Genomic DNA, 19028 nt, shown 5'->3' with positions numbered 1-19028 from the left:
GTGACCCTGCCGTCGCCCTCCTGGGTGTTTGCCCAGAGCTGGAAGCTCACACCAGACCTCCAGGAGCCATCCAGCATGCAAGGGGTTAAACAGCCTCCACACAGAGGGTCGCTGCCCCCACTTCCACAACATCCCCAGTGCCAGCCCCTCGTAGCCAGGACCTATGGCTGCTGCCGGGGCTGCGGCGGGGTGTGTGTGTGTGTGTGTGTGTGTCTGTCCTGGGGACCGCATTGCACCGCAGTGTCACCCCTGGGAAACCAAAGTTAAGGGCAAGCAGCTGCGTGGGAATCTATGAGGACCGCACAATGAAGCGTGTAATTAACACAGGGCCCCCAGAGCCCTCTGCCTCGGGGCTGGGACAGGAAGCACAGGTAGCTTTGTTTAGCCACTTGCTTCCGAGCGGGGCAGGTACAGCCCCCGCCCCCAGAGTCGTCTTCCTCCCAGCCTGTGACCCCAGGTAGGGTCGTGGTGGCTGAGCCCTGACTGAGGGGTCCGTGGGGACCCTGTCTCTCTGATGCTGACGGGGAGGGGACAGGAAGGTGGAAGGAGGGCCAGTGATTGGCCAAGGTCACTTGCTACTGAGTGGCAGGGGCAGGTGGGGCTGGCACAGGTCTCCTGGGGCCCAGGGGTGTTGTCCACCTCAAATATTTGCTCACCAGCCTGCATGCCACTGTGCTTGTTGGGAGGCTGCGGTGGACTCAGTCTGCGGGTTCTCATTTCTGCCTGATTGGCCACTGCGGAGGAGCCCAAGTCCATCTGCAGAACCCACTTCCTCCTGGACTGGCGGGGACTGCACTGTGCCCTGGACCCTGGCTCGGCATGCTGGGGAGTGCTGAGCTGCCTCCCAGCCCCTGCAGCCCCTGCACCTCCCTGCCACCCTCCCCTGTATGGTCACTGAGCTCCACGGACGCCGAACAAGGCAGACAAGGCTGTCCCTCATGGAGCCGGCATTCCTGGTGGTTCTGCCGCCCCTGGGTGTGCCCCAGGTGTGTCTCAGGAGTGGCCCAGGTGCTCAGGTGTGCCCCAGCCGTGTCCTGGGTGTCTCACGTGTGCTCCAGGTGTTCTCCAGGTGTGTCTCATGTGTGCCCCAGGCGTGTCTCACGTGTGCCCCAGGTGTGTCTCAGGAGTGGCCCAGGTGCTCAGGTGTGCCTCAGCTGTGTTCCAGGTGCCCCAGGTGTGCTCCAGGTGTGCCCCAGCCGTGGCCCAGGTGTCTCACGTGTGCCCCAGGTGTGCCCCAGCCGTGGCCCAGGTTTCTCACGTGTGCTCCAGGTGTGCCCCAGCCGTGTCCTGGGTGTCTCATGTGTGCTCCAGGTGTTCTCCAGGTGTGCCTCATGTGTGCCCCAGGCGTGTCTCACGTGTGCCCCAGGTGTGTCTCAGGAGTGGCCCAGGTGCTCAGGTGTGTCTCATGTGTGTTCCAGGTGCCCCAGGTGTGCTCCAGGTGTGCCCCAGCCATGGCCCAGGTGTCTCACGTGTGCCCCAGGTATGCTCCAGGTGTGCCCCAGCCATGGCCCAGGTGTCTCATGTGTGCCCCAGGTGTGCTCCAGGTGTGCCCCAGCCGTGGCCCAGGTGTCTCACGTGTGCCCCAGGTGTGCCCCAGCCGTGGCCCAGGTGTCTCACGTGTGCCCCAGGTGTGTCTCAGGTGTAGCCCAGGTGCTCAGGTGTGCCCCAGCCGTGTTCCAGATGGCTCAGTGGTGCCCCAGATGTGCCTCTGCTGTGTCCTGGGTGTGTGGCCCAGGTATCTCAGGTGTGGCTCAGGTATGGCTCAGGTGTGTCCCTGGCTTCTGTGTTCTCATTGCCTGCTTTGCTCTGTGTGGGCCTCAGCCTGGGGTCACCCCAGGTTCCTCTTCTCCCTGGTTCTTTCTTTCACCTTAGCAAAGCTGCTTCTCTGCAAGTCCCAGGCGAGAAGAAGAAAAGCAATTTGGAGCTGGTGGTCTCGCCTTCAGAACCCCCCCCCCCCAGAAGCTGTTCTCCACATTCCTGTTATTGGCTGGTTTTCCTCTCACTTGCATTTTTCTTAAAACTAGAAATGGAGCATCATGGGGGAAACCAACCAGCCATCGTCACACAGTGAGTTTTCTCTGCAGAAGTGGTCAGTTCCAGCCCAGCTGCTGGGGCCGGGCGGTGGACAGGTCAGCTCAGGATGAATCTCATGCTCCTCCTGGGGGTTTGCCCTTCCTGGGGGAAAACGAAGCCAGGCCCCGAGCTGAAGGTCCGTCTAATCCGCCTCGGAGCGGCTTAGGGGATTGTCTGCACCTGCCGGTGACCCCATGTGTCTCGGTGACCCTGACTGGGATTTAGCCAGTGCTGCGTCAGCCCTGGGTGGCAGGGGCTTCCCAGCAGGTGGCCAGCATCCTCGCCTCAGAGGACATCTCCCTCGTCCTGGGAGGGCAGGAACGGGCCACAGGCCAAGGACAGAGGGTCAGTCCTCAGCTGATGACTCCTTGTGCTTGAAGTGGGCGGGAGGTCAGCGCCAGGATGGATTTCGGAGCCTTGGAGACGGTGGTGGCCAACTCTGCCTTCATCGCCGCCCGGGGCAGTTTCGATGGCAGCATCGCCCCATCCTCCCGGGACAAGAAGTACCTGGCCAAGCTCAAGCTGCCCCCGCTGTCCAAGTGCGAGGGTCTCCGGGCTGGCCTCAGCCTGGAGTTCGACAGCCTGTGCTCGGAGCAGCCCATCGGCAAGCGGCTCTTCCAGCAGTTCCTGGGGACGGACCAGAGGCACGTGCCGGCCCTGGAGCTCTGGAAGGACATTGAGGACTACGACACGGCCGACGACGACCTGCGGCCACAGAAGGCCCGGGCCATCCTGGCCGAGTACCTGGACCCCCAGGCCAAGCTCTTCTGCAGCTTCCTGGATGAGGGGACGGTGGCCAGGGTGAAGGAGGGGCCCGTGGCCAGCCAGGACGGCCTCTTCCAGCCGCTGCTGCAGGCCACCCTGGCACACCTGAGCCAGGCCCCCTTCCAGGAGTACCTGGACAGCCTGTACTTCCTGCGCTTCCTGCAGTGGAAGTGGCTGGAGGCCCAGCCCATCGGGGAGGACTGGTTCCTGGACTTCAGGGTCCTGGGGAAAGGGGGCTTTGGGGAGGTGTCGGCCTGCCAGATGAAGGCCACCGGCAAGATGTACGCCTGCAAGAAGCTGAACAAGAAGCGGCTGAAGAAGAGGAAGGGCTACCAGGTGAGTGGGAGGCAGCCGCGGGCAGGCGGAGGGGACTGGCTGAGGTTCCGGCTGGGGCTCCGGCAGGCGGGGGGATGTGCTGGGGCTCCGGCAGGCGGTGGGGACTGGCTGGGGTTCCGGCTGGGGCTCCGGCAGGCGGGGGGATGTGCTGGGGCTCCGGCAGGCGGGGGGACTGGCTGAGGTTCCGTCTGGGGCTCCGGCAGGCGGGGGGACTGGCTGAGGTTCTGGCTGAGTTTCTGGCTGGGGCTCCGGCAGGCAGAGGGGACTGCCTGAGGTTCCGGCTGGGGTTCCGGCTGGGGCTCCGGCAGGCGGGGGGATGTGCTGGGGCTCCGGCAGGTGGGGGGGACTGGCTGAGGTTCTGGCTGGGGCTCCGGCAGGCAGGGGGATGTGCTGGGGCTCCGGCAGTCGGGGGGACTGGCTGAGGTTCTGGCTGGGGCTCCGGCTGGGGCTCCATCTTGGTGGGAAGCCTGCTGAGATTCGCAGGGGCCCCCGGCTGGCGTGTACATGGGGGCAGCGGGGCCTCGGCAGTGCCGTGGCTGCAACATCAGTCCCACCTGGTCGCTGTACCTTGGGCCGCAAGCTTGTGATCCCGGAGTGAGTGGAAGGGAAGAGCGTTTTCCGGGGGGCTGTCCCCTGGGCTCCTGGCCCCACTCTCGGGAAGCCCCTGCTGAAGGCCCTGCTTTTGCTGCGACAGAGGCACACGAGGACGGCAGGGCTGTGTCCGCCCGGCATCCCGGACCCTCAGGGTGTGCAGGAGTGCTGTTCCCCAAATGCCACTGTTTCCCAGGGACCGGGGTGGTGGGGCCCCTCCTGTTCGACCCCTGCTGTCGCTGGTGTCCATGTCCGTCTGGGCAGGATCAGGGAAAGCTGCTTAGTCTCCTGGCATGGGTGGGGCCGCACAGCAGCCACCTCCGGTGTCTCGGCCCTTGACCCTGAGCCGGAGGTTAGCTGGGGTGTCGGTGGAAGTGACCGTGGCTGCTGTCGGATTCGAGGTGAGGTCAGTGCACGCCCGCTGGCCGTCTGCAGGGAGGGCGTCCCTCCCACACGGGCTCCAGGCACCGTCCCGAGCGCGGGGAGTGGCACGTCACGTTTGCAGTGGCTTGGGAAGAGGCATGGAGAGCGGGGCAAGAGTCTGGCAGGCTGAGCCTCCCCTGGCTGGGCTGAGCAGGACTCCCCAGTGCCCTGTGTGGACGGACGGGCACGCGGGACGCGACTGGAAGGGTTGACAGTCTGGCTTGAAACAGATTCCCTGCGCGCCGGTCTCCATGGCGCCCTCCCGCCCTCGGGCCCGGCGTGAGTTCTCTTCCCGCGTCTGCCTCTCAGGGTGCCATGGTGGAGAAGAAGATTCTAGCAAAAGTGCACAGCCGGTTCATCGTGTCCTTGGCCTACGCGTTTGAAACCAGGACGGACTTGTGCCTGGTGATGACCATCATGAACGGCGGCGACGTGAGGTAAAGGGGCGTGCCCGGGGCGGGGCGGGGCGGCGACGTGGAGGTCACGGGCCGGGAGGGGCGGGGACGTGAGGTACACGGGCCTGGCGGGGCGGAACGGCGACGTGAGGTACACGGACCTGGTGGGGGCGGGGCGGCGACGCGAGGTAAAGGGGTCTGTCGGGGGCGGGGCGGCGACGTGAGGTAAAGGGGTCTGTCGGGGGCGGGGCGGGGACGTGAGGTACACGGGCCTGGCGGGGGCGGGGCGGCGACGTGAGGTAAAGGGGTCTGTCGGGGGCGGGGCGGAGACGTGAGGTACACGGGCCTGGCGGGGCGGGGCGGGGACGTGAGGTACGCAGGCCTGGCGGGGGCGGGGCGGGGACGTGAGGTACGCGGGCCTGGCGGGGCGGGGCGGGGACGTGAGGTAAAGGGGCGTGCCCGGGGCGGGGCGGGGCGGCGACGTGGAGGTACACGGGCCGGGAGGGGCGGGGACGTGAGGTACACGGGCCTGGCGGGGTAGGGGCGGGGACGTGAGGTACACGGACCTGGCGGGGGCGGGGCGGCGACGCGAGGTAAAGGGGTCTGTCGGGGGCGGGGCGGCGACGTGAGGTACGCGGGCCTGGCGGGGGCGGGGCGGGGACGTGAGGTACGCGGGCCTGGCGGGGCAGGGCAGGGACGTGAGGTAAAGGGGCGTGCCCAGAGCGGGGACGTGAGGTACACGGACCTGGCGGGGGCGGGGCGGCGACGCGAGGTAAAGGGGTCTGTCGGGGGCGGGGCGGCGACGTGAGGTACGCGGGCCTGGCGGTGCGGGGCGGGGCGGCGACGTGGGGGTACACGGGCCTGGCGGGGCGGGGACGTGGGGGCACTCGGGGCCGGCTGGGGCCAGGGGCGGGGCCGGACGGGGCCTGTCGGGGGCGGCCACGTGAGGTACACGCGCCTGTCCGGGCCGGCCGGGCGGGCCCGCGTGTGCCCAGCCTGCCTCCCCTTGCTGCCCGGGCGGCGCTCTGTGCCGTCTTGTCCCCGGCCTCGCTGGCTGTGGCTGAGCGTCCCTGAGGACGCGGGGCAGCAGCCGCCAGCTGCGGGCCCCCCTGGGCAGCCGCCTCCCACGTCCGCAGACCCGCGCCGCCTCGCCCCCGGCCCCCACAGCGGGCGCGGCTCCGGGTTGTGGCCGCAGCGCCATGGTCTGCCCCCAGGTACCACATCTACAACGTGGACGAGGAGAACCCCGGCTTCCCCGAGCCGCGCGCCATCTTCTACACCGCCCAGATCATCAGCGGCCTGGAGCACCTGCACCAGCGGCGCATCGTCTACCGCGACCTCAAGCCCGAGAACGTGCTGCTGGACAACGACGGTGAGCGCCAGAGGCCCGGGTGCCCGCGGAGGCTGCCACGGAGCCCTGCGGCCGCGGAGCCGGCGCAACACACGCACGTGTGGCGGGGCAGCCACGGGCCGCGTCTGTTTGTTCACAGCCGGAGCTGGGGCCAAGCTGGGGCCGGAACTGACCTGGGGGGGGGGTGGAGTTGTGGGCAGGTTGTCCCCAGATCCCAGCGTGGGCATGGCTGGTGCTTGACTCCTCTGCAGTCAGGCCAGGGAGGGTGTGTGGTGTGTGTGGTGGATGTATGTGTGTGCTGTGATGTGTGGTGTGATGTGTGATGTGTGTGGTGTGTGAGTGGTGGATGTGTATGTGTGTGGTGTGTGTGGTGGATGTGTATGTGTGTGGTGTGGTGTGTGGTGTGATGTATGTGTGGTGTGTTTGTGGTGTGATGTATGTGGTATTATGTGTGTGTGGTGTGATTTGTGTAGTGTGTGTGGTGTGATGTGTGTGGTGTTATGGTCATGTGTGATGTGATGTGTGTGGTGTGATGTGTGTGTAGTGTGATGTGTGTGATGTATATTGTGGTGTGATGTGTGTGTGGTGTGATGTGTATTGTGGTGTGATGTGTGTGTGGTGTGATGTGTGTGTGGTGTGATGTGTATGTGTGATGTGATGTGTGTGTAGTGTGGTGTGTGTGATGTGTATTGTGGTGTGATGTGTGTGTGGTGTGATGTGTGTGATGTGTATGTGCGATGTGATGTGTGTGGTGTGATGTGTATTGTGTGATGTGTATGTGTGGTGTGATGTGTGTGTAGTGTGATGTGTGTTACGTGTATGTGTGGTGTGATGTGTATTGTGGTGTGATGTGTGTGTAGTGTGATGTGTGTTGTAGTGTGATGTGTGTGATGTGATGTGTGTGTAGTGTGGTGTGTGTGATGTGTATTGTGGTGTGATGTGTATGTGTGATGTGTGTGTGGTGTGATGTGTGTGATGTGTATTGGGGTGTGATGTGTGTGATGTGTGATGTGTGTGTAGTGTGATGTGTGTGATGTGTATTGTGGTGTGATGTGTATTGTGGGGTGATGTGTGTGTGGTATGATGTGTGTGATGTGATGTGTGTGTGGTGTGATGTGTGTGTGGTGTGATGTGTATTGTGGTGTGATATGTGTGTGTAGTGTGATGTGTGTTATGTGTATGTGTGGTGTGATGTGTGTGTAGTGTGATGTGTGTGATGTGTATTGTGGGGTGATGTGTATTGTGGGGTGATGTGTGTGTGGTGTGATGTGTGTGATGTGTGTGTGGTGTGATGTGTGTGATGTGTATTGTGGGGTGATGTGTATGATGTGTGTGTGGTGTGATGTGTATTGTGGGGTGATGTGTGTGATGTGTGTGTGGTGTGATGTGTATTGTGGGGTGATGTGTGTGATGTGTGTGTGGTGTGATGTGTGTGTAGTGTGATGTGTGTGATGTGTGTGTGGTGTGATGTGTGTGTAGTGTGATGTGTGTGATGTGTATTGTGGGGTGATGTGTATTGTGGGGTGATGTGTGTGATGTGTGTAATGTGTGTGATGCATGATGTGTGTGTGGTGTGATGTGTGTGTAGTGTGATGTGTGTGATGTGTATTGGGGTGTGATGTGTGTGATGTGTATGTGTGGTGTGATGCATGTGGTGTGATGTATGTGGTGTGATGTGGGTGATATGTATGTGTGGTGTTATGTGTGTGGTGTAATGTGACATGTGTGGCGCGTGTGCAGAGGGTGGTGTGTGTGCAGAGGTAGCTGATGTCCCCAAGTGGCCTAGACTTGCCAGGTGCCCTGATTCTGTGTGGTGTCGTCACCTCAGCTGTGTTTGCTTGCAGGCAATATCCGGATTTCTGACCTTGGGCTGGCCGTGGAGCTGAAGGAGGGGCAGACCAAGACCAAGGGCTACGCAGGGACCCCAGGTGAGGCTGAGGGCAGCATGGGCTCTGGGGGCTGCACAGCTGAGTGAGACTCTCCGGGGCTGGGGGAGGGTGGCTCAGGAAGATAGGGCAGGGTGAGTGGCCCCTCACCCTCAAAGCAACAGCCATGGTCAGGTTGCACCCAGAGGCTCTGTGTTCCCTGCAGCAACCCCTACACACACGCGCGCGCACACACACACACACACACACACACACACACCCCTGAAAAGTCCTATTGGGTTGACGGCTGTGCCTGCTGTCTGTGGTGGAAGCTGCGTGTTGGTGCCGTGATGGCTGATGATGAACAGATGTGTCCCCAACATGAGGTTGTCCAGAACCTGATGGAGGTCGGAGCCCCAAGTCTTCAGGGGTCATGCCATGGAGTAGTGGGGACAAGGGCCTGATGCATCATGCGTGTCCTCACAGGCTTCCAACAACATGCAGCTGTGCACTGTGTGCATGCATGTGGATGTGGATATGTGTGTGTGTGCATTTGTATGTGCACGTGCATTTGTCAACCTGAACACGTAGTTCTGTGCCAGAGTGCACATGTGTGACTATGTATGCGTGTGCCCTGTATTTGTGCATATGCGTGCACATCAATGTACGTGCACGCTCTATGTCTTTACATGTGGACACACATACACACGTGTGTCTTGTGCATGCCAGCATGTGCCGCTGCACACACATTCATGTCTGCATACATGTGCATTGCATGTATGTGAGTGTGCACACATGTATCCTTGCATGTATCTTTGTTTTTGTGTGTGTACACTTGCATAAGTGTGTCTGTATCTTTATGCGCATACATGTGTACTTTGGTCTCTGTGTGCACACATGTGAACATGTTACACATATGTATGCATGTGTGAGTTCTGCTGCTGCATCCCCCAGGCAGGAAGGAAGCAGCACAAGGAATGGGTGGGGTCTGTGTTCCAGGCCCCTCGCTTGTTGGCTGTGACCTTGGGGGAGCCTGTTAGCCCCTCTGAGCCTTGGGTGTGTTGTGAGCGTTTGCGGTCACATCTGGCACCTGCATGCAGCGGCCACACCTCACCCCCCACTCCCACCTCTCTCCTGTGCACTCTCTACGACTTGACAGGATCAGGCTTGTTTCTGACAGGGCGTCCTATGGAGTTTCTTTTCCACACGGGTTGTTTTGGCCTTGGGGAGGAAGTGCTGCCCCTGAGGTGGGGACTGTGCGGCGGTGACTGGGGTCTGGCATGTGTCGTGGGATCCTCCGAATCCTTGCACTTGCGTCCGTCGCCCGGCTGGCCTCCTCTCACCTGCAGCCTGGGGCAGGGCACGGGGCGCCTGGACTGGAATACCCAGGTTCCTCTCAGTGCCAGGGAAGAACGGCTGCACTGGCTCCTCGTGGCCACGCTGCGCTCCTCAGCGTGGGATTCAGGGCTCCAGTGAGGCCCCCCAGGCCTGGAAGCTCTGAGAAGCAGCCGGAAGCAGCTTGGCCTGGAGCAGCCCCGCAGCAGAAGGGGGTCTGCCCCGTCTGCATTTTCCTGAGAGCCTGAGCCCCGTTCTGTCTGCGGAATGTGCAAGCGCGATCCGCACCAAAGCCGGGATTTGAGAAGTTGAACCTTGGGGACCAGAATTGACTCGCTCAGTGCCTGGCAGCCACTAGAGGGCGCTGCTGCCTTTGTCCTGGCTACCAGCCTGGCGTTTCTTCTGGAGTCAGGTGGATGCAGGACTCCAGCGCTGGGGCTTCACTCTCTGCGTCACAGACCCCGCAAGTGTTAGAGTTGGGCAGAAGTTAGGAGCCTGGGCCAGCAAAGCCACAGTGTAGCTTTCTGGATCTTCCTCCCCTGCCCTCGTCCCAGCTCAGGCCACCCACAGCAGAGGCCCCACACTTGGTCCCTGACCAGTCCACCAAAAGGCAGGGGTCCACTCCACACCCTTCCAGCCAGGGCAGGTGGTCACTGCTCTGCCCTCAGCCTTTCCTGTGGGAGGGGCTGGTGTGCTTAAGAACCAGTGAGGAGACCAAGACGGAGTCCACCCACCCTCTCCTCGCTCACTTGCCCACTTGTTCATCCACTCACTGTTCTCCCACTCACTCAGCCTCTCACTCGCTCAGTTATTCATTCTCATCCCCTCATGTAGTCACTGGCTCACTCATCCACTCCTCACTCACTCACTCACTCACTCATTGATTTACTTTCCCACTCACTCACCCACTCACCCATGCACTCAATCACTCTTTCACTCTGTCTCCCTTCCACTCCCTCACGCCCTCACTCCCTCACTCCACTTGCTGGGTGGCATCTGCCATCTCGAGGTCCCGACGGGATGCACAAGAGTACATGGAGCTGAGACACAGGGCAGTCGGAAGCCCAGGCTGCTGGGCTGGGTCTATGCCTCTGCCCGTGGAACAGTCATGAGTCCCCTTTGGTTACTCCTTGGGTGGGAGGGGGCACCTCAGGTGCACGGAGCACTGCAGGGTAGGTACCGTCATCCCTGCAGAGGGCCTGGGGCTGGGCCCAGTTCGGCAGGCAGACTGCTGGGCAGGGAGGCACCTGGTTTTGCTGTAGTCGGGAAGGCGACTGGCAGGAAAGAGTGTGGGGGGTTCTGGAGGGTCTGGAGGGAGCAAAGGAGCCGAGGAGGGTGTGGCTGGAGCGGACAGGTGCCCAGGAACATGCACCTGCCGGGAGCTACTTCACTGAGGACACCCTGAGGCCATGGTGGGCTTGGGCAGCCTGGGCAGCACCCACAGGCAGCCCAGAGAAGCCGCTCCACTGGACCCGTGTCCTCTGCCGAGGGGAAGGAGCACCAGTGAGCCTGGCAGGGGCAGGCTCCAGCAAGTGCAGAGGGGACAACGCCCTCAGGGTCATGGAGACCTGGTTTCCACAAAGCAGGGGGCGTGTGGGAAGATGTCGCTGCCAGGCGTTGGCCAGTGCAGGCTGTCCGTGGCATCTCAGGAGTCTCGGTGACCGTTGACAAGATGCTAACAATGAGGACACCAGACCCTGGTGAGACCCACCGGCAGCCACGCTCTCCAGGTAATGGAGCGGAATTGGATGAAGTGTTTGGAAGTAGCCATGGGATGTTTTCATGGTCCAGGCAGGTGCCTGAACACATGTGTTACTTTCTCTGCTGAAGTCCTAGTGTTGGGCAGCGAGGGGTTTTCCCAAAAGCACACACACATGTCCACATGGACAGCAGCAGCACCATGGTAGCCAGAGGTGGGCGGCAGGGGGAGAGGTGTGTGTGTGCTGGCGCAGCCTTCAAAGACCCTGGCAGTCTGAGTGACCGGCGAGGGTGGCGTCTGCCGTGGGCTGATTGACTGAGGGCAGCTGCATCTCCTTAACATCCGTCCTCCTCACACAACCCTGGCGCAGTCTCTGATGCACCTTGTTCTGATGCCTCATTCTCTGGAGATGACACTGACTGGAAGCCCCTGAGACGGACACCCGGTGGGTGGAGGACTGGCTATGCAGGGAGGGGCTCAGGTTCCGCAGGCCTCACCTCCAGCTGAGCTCAGGACTGTGGAGGCCTCCTCTGCAGGCTGACTGGTTCAAGGAGGAAAGTCTGGAGGTGGTGAGGGAGACACTTCCCTGACAAAAGAACCCAGGGCGCCTCCTTCCCCCGAGGCATGGTCACCACCGCACCCATATCCAGCATCTGTGCCGTCCTGGCTTAAATACAAGCCAGCCCCCGAAGACCACCAAGCTCTGAGGACAACTAGAAGCACATGACTCACGGGGAGCAAGACCACAGAGGGGACAAGAATGCAGGCCCAAGCAACTGCTCACCTCTGCGGGAGCAGGGTGCTCTGGAAGCGATCTCAGGAGGAAGGAGAGAGACACAGTGTGGTCTGAGAGAGGGTTGGGTTTCACCCAGAAAGTCGACTGGTGGAAAACAGGACAAAGCACATGGATGTCAGACCCACCCAGAAAGTCCAGTGCTTGGATAGCAGTCGTCCTGCGGAGAAAGAAGACCTGTGGAGAGGGGAGAGGCCCCTGGCGTATTTCCAGAGAATTCCCAGAGGGAGCAGCCTGAGTTTCCACGTGGAAACACCCTGCACATGGTGGACATGGACCCCATGGAGTGCTGATGTGAGCAGTGACAAAGGGGAGCCACCAGCCTCCAGGAGGTGCAGGGGCCGGAGTGGCCTTGATCTCCTCCGGCAATGTTGCAGGAAGGAGGCAAGGGAGCGGAGAGATGAGTCACAACCCAGATTTTATACCCAGCCAAACCAGCTGCTAGACGTTAGTCTAAAATAAAGGCATTTCCAGGTGTGAAGTTCTTGGAAACAGTGCTCAGCTGTCTTCCTCAGGGAACTGCTGGACAAGACTCAGGGAGCAACCGCAGAGGGGCTGTACCTGGGACAAGGCCAGAAAGTTGCAGAGGTTCAGGCTCCTGCCACACACCTGGGTCCAGACTGGAGCGGGAAAGAAGGTTCTGGAAGACTTTCTCATGTGGGTGAGACTGATGAAATACTGAATGGATCAGAGAATTGTCTGTTATAGCATTTAGGGTTGAAATGATGACAAATACCCAGAAAACGAAGCAAACGGAAACAGCACATCACCTGGGAAAACCAGAAAACACATTGGAAATGTGACTGGGCTGAATGTCTGTCTCAGGGGAGACCAGTGTCTGCAGGTGCTGGGGGCACAGCTCCAACCCCCAGAGCCACATTGGCGAGGAGCCAGGGGAGACACACAGGTGCAGGTCACATGGGCCCCAACGTCGGGTTGGGAGAGAGGCCGAGGAGAAGGCTTGGGACAACACTCAGCTTTGAAAAACGGCCATGCCCACTGAGGTGGCCTCTATGTGCAGGAGCGACTTTGGTACAAACAAGGATGTTTAAAAAAAAAAAGCAATCAGGTGGATGAGTAGTGCATTCGCCTGCCAAGCCAAAGGGCAGTGTGGGGCCTGGGTGGGTCCCTGGCCATCGCCTGCATCTCTGTCACCCAGCTGAGTGACAGCACTGGATCCTTAGTGCTCTGGGGACCATATGAGGTCAACCTGTGTGCACTGGCAGGCACAGGTGTCAGCCGTGGGCCCTGTGGCTGTGCAGGTGCAGGTGTCGGGGCACTGCAGGCACTGATAAGCTGGTGCAGGTCAGTCAGGGGCAGGGGCTCCAGGTAAGCATGCAGGACCTGGTTCTGGACGTCAGTCAGCCCTTGGGATGTCTGGACTTTGAGCTGTCCTGTGTCCTTCCTGGAAGAGTGGGGTCAGAGGTGGCTCTCGGTGCCCGTCCTGCGCCTGCCTGCCCCAGCCCCACACCTGCTGTTGTGCTGTGTGCTGTCCCCACTGCCCTGGGTGTGAGGGGTGGGGCAGAGCAGGTGCAGGCCCTCGTGTGGAGTGGGCTCCTTCACCATGGGACACTGGCCGCGTCTGGAGGCGTTTTTGATCCTTGCAGCGGGGAGCAGTGCTGGACAGGGAGAGTGCACAGGGCGGACCCCGAGTGTGCCCTGGCCCCACGTGTCAGCAGCACAGGGCTCCTGGCATCGGGGCTGCAGTGAGCGCTGGGTGAGGGCAGCTCAGCGGCTGCCCTGAGCTCACTCTGTGCGCGCAGGGTTCATGGCCCCCGAGCTGCTGCGCAGTGAGGAGTACGACTTCTCCGTGGACTACTTCGCCTTGGGGGTGACACTGTACGAGATGATTGCCGCCAGAGGACCCTTCCGGGCGCGAGGAGAGAAGGTAGGGGACTGCGGTGTGGCTGTGGGTGGCCGCCCCGGCACTGCTGCTTCCAGGCCTGGGGGTGAGGGGCACATGCTGGAGGTGGTTCCTGCCTCCATGGTGACTCCCCCACGTCTGTGGGAGAGGCAGCGGGTCTGGGGTCCTGAGGTCTGCTGTGGGGTTGCCCAAGCCTCACACCCTCCTGCCCAAGGCCAGCTGTGGCAGGAGCTACACCTGCAGAGAAGGGGCTGTCTCTTGGCTTCCTGCTGTGGGTTCTGGGCAGCCTGAGGGGACTCGGTGACTCAGCTGTTGTGGCTGCAGGTGCCCAGCAGGGTCGGGACAGGAGATTCCTGGGCCAACCCACAGCCTGGCTACCGTCAGATCCATGTCCCCAGGTGGAGCCTCATGGCTCCCCAGCGGCTGCTCTGTGCGTCCTGGAGGGAGGTGGATGTCCAGTGGGCTGCACCTGCCCTGTTATGCCCGCTTTGTGCCCTTTCTGTTCTGTCCACCTGGGTCTCCATGTTGCCCCAGCCCTGGCCCGGGGAGCCCAGAACCACAAGAGTACACTGGGGGTTGGGGGGAAACCAGTGTTACGTTCCAGGCAAACAAGGCAGCGCTGGCTTCTTCCGGAGCAGACGCTGACAACCAGCAGGGCCTTTGGAAAGGCTGAGCCGCTGGGGCCTCTGCCTGGCGGTCCTGCCCACCAGTCTCTTCCTCCCTGAGGTGGGGGTCCCAGCCCCTGAGGCCCCACCCTGCTCCCCCCACGCAGCTGTCGGAGCGAAGTGCGTTCCGATCTTCCAGGAGCTGGCACGCTCGCTGGACTCTGACAGCCGTGCTGTCCTGGACGGGCACCGAGCACAGGGAAGGGGGGGGCTCTTGGGTGGAGGGGTGTGCACAGCCTGGACTCCCCAGGTGCCGTTGCTGCTGCACACGGCACGCCCCGGTGGGGCTTGTGGCTGTGAGTGGTGCGCACTGGAGCCCACTGGACAGACGTGCGCCTCTGAGGCCGGGGCTGCGGGGTCTGACAGCCCGTGTCTGCCGCGCAGGTGGAGAACAAAGAGCTCAAGCAGCGCATCCTGTCGGAGCCCGTCTCGTACCCCGAGAAGTTCAGCGCAGCCAGCAAGGACTTCTGCGAGGCACTGCTGGAGAAGGACCCCGAGAAGCGCCTGGGCTTCAGCGACGGCTCCTGCGACCGGCTCCGCACCCAGCCCCTCTTCAAAGACATCAACTGGAGGCAGCTCGAGGCTGGTACGGTTAATGCCCAGGCCTGGGCCGGGACCCCGGGAGCTGTGGTCCTGTCACACGCCCCAGACTCCTGGGCCAGGACCCCAGGGGCGGTGGCACCACCACATGCCCCAGACCTGGGCTGGAGACTTCAAGAGCTGTGGTACTGTCACATGCCCCAGACCTGGCCCAGGACCCCGGGAGCTGTGGTACTGTCACACACCCCAGGCTTGGGCTGGGACCCTGGGAGCTGTGGTACTGTCACATACCCCAGGCTTGGGCTGGAGACTTCGAGAGCTGTGGTAGTGTCACACGCCCCAGACCTGGCCCAGGACCCCGGGAGCTGTGGTGCTGTCACATACCCCAGGCTTGGGCCGGGACCCCGAGAGCTGTGGTACTGTCACATGCCCCAGACCTGGCCCAAGACCCCGGGAGCTGTGGTACTGTCACATACCCCAGGCCTGGGCTGGGACCCCGGATCTGTGGTACTGTCACACGCCCCAGGCCTGGCCCAGGGCCCCGGGAACTGTGGTACTGTCACACACCCCAGACCTGGCCCAGGACCCTGGGAGCTGTGGTACTGTCACACGCTCCAAGCTTTGGCCAGGACCCCAGGAGCTGTGGTACTGTCACACACGCCAGACCTGGGCCAGGGACCCTTGGGAGCCACCCTGCCTGTGGTGAAGATGTTGGCAGAGCCCTGGGGGCCACCGCAGCCACTCTCCTGCCCACAGTCCCAGTGCCCCCCTGGTGGGTCTAGGACAGGTGTGAGGGCCGAGGTCTGAGCAGGATAACAGGCTGGAAACCTCTGACCCAAACATACGAAGCTGCATGTTTCACTCTCATGCCTGTGTGCAAAGGGGCCGCTAACCCAGCCATGCCCTCTGCCTGGGGGTGAGGGGCTCCTGCACTGCCGTCGTTTACCGCCCTGTCGCCTGTAGCAGAGACTGCTACCTGTGTGTGGGTATTCATGGTGTGCATCTGTGCCTGTGTATGTGTGTGGTTGGGCTGTGTGTGTGTCTGAGGCATGTACGACGCCCCCGCCCTCGGGGACACTGCAGTCAGGCTGTGACGTGCTACAGGGCATGCAGTCCAGTGCAGCCAACGCTCGGTGCCCCCATGGCCTTCCTAAGGCTGCCTCTACCCAAGAGAGCTGTCAGGATGGGGTGGGCAGGGTGGCTGTGGCCTGGGAGCCTGAGGATGGGGCCTCCAGGGCCTAGAGTGAGGTGGGGCCCTAACCCCCCGGGAAGGAGCCCAGCTGTCAGAGGTCTGGGTCTGGAAGTGCCAGGTGGGACACACGGGGCTGCAGGAACAGGGGCCGGTCCCGGGCCACTGCCTGGTCTTCAAGGAAGCTGGCTCCAGGTGCAGCCAGGGCAGGGCCACGGGTGCTGAGGAGGAAGGGGTGTGTGGGGCCTGATGACACCTGGGGACCCGGCCCCTGGCACACTGGGAAGAGGAGCCGGCCTCAGGGATGGTGGATGAGCTGAGCTTGATGTCTGACAGTGCCGGGCGGGGCAGGAGTGGGGCCCACGGGGAGGGAGGGGTGAGACTGGACAGCGCAGCAGACGGGGGCAGCCTCACGGTGCACCTGGCTCAGCCTCTCTCTGTCTGTTCACAGGGATGCTGATCCCGCCTTTCATCCCGGACTCCAGGACGGTCTACGCCAAGAACATCCAGGACGTTGGTGCCTTTTCCACCGTCAGAGGTGTGGTCTTTGACAAGACAGACACAGAATTCTTTCAGGAGTTTGCCACCGGCAACTGCCCCATTCCCTGGCAGGAGGAGATGATCGAGACGGGCATCTTTGGGGACCTGAATGTGTGGCGTGCCGATGGGCAGATGCCGGATGACATGAAGGGGATCGCCGCGGAGGAGGCAGCTCCCGCCTCCAAATCGGGGATGTGTCTGGTCTCCTAGACCGCTCCCCAGAGCCACGTGCACAGAGGAAGGGCCGTTCATCGGGCAGTGAGAAGGGACTGAGCCGCCCTGGGACACGAGTGGGGTCCAGCCGTGCATGGGCAGTGGCGCCTCTGCCCAGGGCCTCTTGAGCTGCCTCCCCCAGAGGCACAAGGAAGAGAAAGCCCAGGCTGGCGTGGAGCAGCCGGACCCTGCCCTGGGGCTGCAGCGACGGCTTTGGCCCCATTTCACCTTGTAAAGACTCAGACATGGGGGTGCTGGGTCCTGGGGGAGAGAAAACACAGGGAGGGAAAACACAGCTGGGATTCACTGCTGCCCACCCCACATTCAGAGACAGCCGTGGTGAGCGCCTGTCCTCACATAGCTGTGCCCTGTGTATGCGCGACTGTGTCCCCACACAGCTGTGCCGTGTATGAGTGACTGTCCTCACACAGCTGTGCCACGTGTAGTGACTGTCCCCACACAGCCATACCCTGTGTATGAGCGCCTGTCCCCACATAGCCATGCCCTATGTATGAGCGACTGTGTCCCCACACAGCTGTGCCGTGTATGAGTGACTGTCCTCACACAGCTGTGCCACGTGTAGTGACTGTCCTCACACAGCCGTAATCTGTGTGGTGAGCGACTGTCCTCACACAACCATGCCGTGTGTGTGAACAACTGTGTCCCCACACAGCCATGTCCCATGTATGAATGACTGTGTCCTCACACAGCCATGTCCCGTGTATGATTGACTGTGTCCTCACACAGTTGTGCCATGTGTGTGACTATCTCCTCACACAGATGTGCCCTGTGTATGAGTGACTGTTCTCACACAGCCGTGCCCTGTGTGAGTGACTGTGTCCTCACACAGCTGTGCCGTGTGTGAACAACTGTGTCCTCACAGCCATGTCCCGTGTATGACCGACTGTGTCCTCACACAGTTGTGCCATGTGTGTGACTATCTCCTCACACAGATGTGCCCTGTGTATGAGCGACTGTGTCCTCACACAGCTGTGTGCTGTGTATGAGCAACTGTGTCCTCACACAGCCATGTCCCATGTATGAGCAACTGTGTCCTCACACAGTTGTGCCATGTGTGTGACTGTGTCCTCACACAGCCGTGCCCTGTGTAGTGAGTGACTGTGTCCTCACACAGTTGTGCCCTGTGTATGAGTGACTGTTCTCACACAGCTGATGCTATGTAGGATGGACTTCTGTGTCTTCAGACAGCTGATGCCACATGTGATGGGTACCCATGTCTTTTAATTAATTTATTTACTTTGATAGAGTTATAGAGAGAGGGAGAGACATATATATATATATATATATATATATATATATATTCATCTACTAGTTCACTCCCCAGATGGCTGCAATGGCCTACACTGGCCCAAGCTAAAGCCAGGAGGCAGGAGTTCCATCTGAGTCTCTCATGTGGGTGACAGGGGCCCAAACTGTTGGGCCATCCTCTTCAGCTTTTCCCAGGCCATTATCTGGGGACTGGATTGGGAGTGCAGCCGACAGATCACCAACTGGCGCCCATGTGGGATGGTACCCATATCTTTAGATACCTTCAGTGTGGTGGACCCCTGTGGTCCCAGACAGTTAACTCCATGTGTGGTGGATGCCCATGTCCTCAGAGAGCCAACACCACAGATAGTGGACCCCTGTGTCTCAGACCATCAGTTCTATGTGTGACAGGTCCCATGTCCTTAGAAGACGTCCTCAACCAACTCCATGTGTAGTGGAGTCTGTGTCCTCACTCAACTCCGTGTATGGCAGACCCCGTGTCCTTAGTCAACTCCTTGTGTGGTGGAATCTGTGTACTCAGTCAATGTCACATGTTGGGGAACCCGTCCACTCAGTAAATGCCATGTGTGGCAGAACCCATGTACTCAGTCAACTCCTTGAGTGGTGGAACCTGTGTCCTCAGACAGTGAGTGCCACATGTGGTGGATCCTTGTGTCCTCAGACAGTGAATGCCACGTGTGGTGGATGTCCGTGTCCTCAGACAGAAAATCAAGGTGTGCTGGACATCCATGCCCTGAGACACAGATGCTCCTCCTCGTCCCCTGTGAGATAAGATGACCTTGGCAACCAGCAATTTTGAGAGATTGTTGATTGTAGCCAAAACTGGGACTCAGCTACCTCCTGATTGGTTTTAGAGTCTCCGAAGGAAAGACTAGTCATCCACCAAGGCCCTGAGTGGTGTCACAAACACTTCTTAGGAGTTAGCTGGAATAAAACCCTCAGTTAGACTGGTTAGCAGGAATGTGGTTTCTCCTCTAGAAATAGCCGGCACACATGAGGACTGTGCCTGGAACCCGCCTTTGGAATGTCACAATAAACCTCGGCAGATACCCTCATCTGAGCCTGAGCGTCTGACCCTGTGTCGTCATGGAATGCTCCGGA

General features: G+C 60.9%; 1 protein-coding gene across 1 annotated transcript; it reads left to right on the top strand.

Moving 5' to 3' along the window:
* Positions 1-1816: 1816 nt before the first annotated feature.
* On the top strand, positions 1817-18987 carry GRK1 (G protein-coupled receptor kinase 1). The gene is made up of 7 exons (XM_051841998.2): positions 1817-3174; positions 4498-4625; positions 5798-5955; positions 7779-7862; positions 13390-13514; positions 14540-14741; positions 16336-18987. Exons 1-7 carry the CDS (start codon positions 2476-2478, stop codon positions 16632-16634), a joined length of 1695 nt encoding a protein of 564 aa, XP_051697958.1. The 5' UTR covers positions 1817-2475; the 3' UTR covers positions 16635-18987.
* The last annotated feature ends 41 nt before the right edge of the window (positions 18988-19028 follow it).

This window comes from Oryctolagus cuniculus, chromosome 9, assembly GCF_964237555.1.
Source record: "Oryctolagus cuniculus chromosome 9, mOryCun1.1, whole genome shotgun sequence".
Classification (NCBI taxonomy): domain Eukaryota; kingdom Metazoa; phylum Chordata; class Mammalia; order Lagomorpha; family Leporidae; genus Oryctolagus; species Oryctolagus cuniculus.
This window is presented reverse-complemented; position numbering and strand designations above follow the sequence as displayed.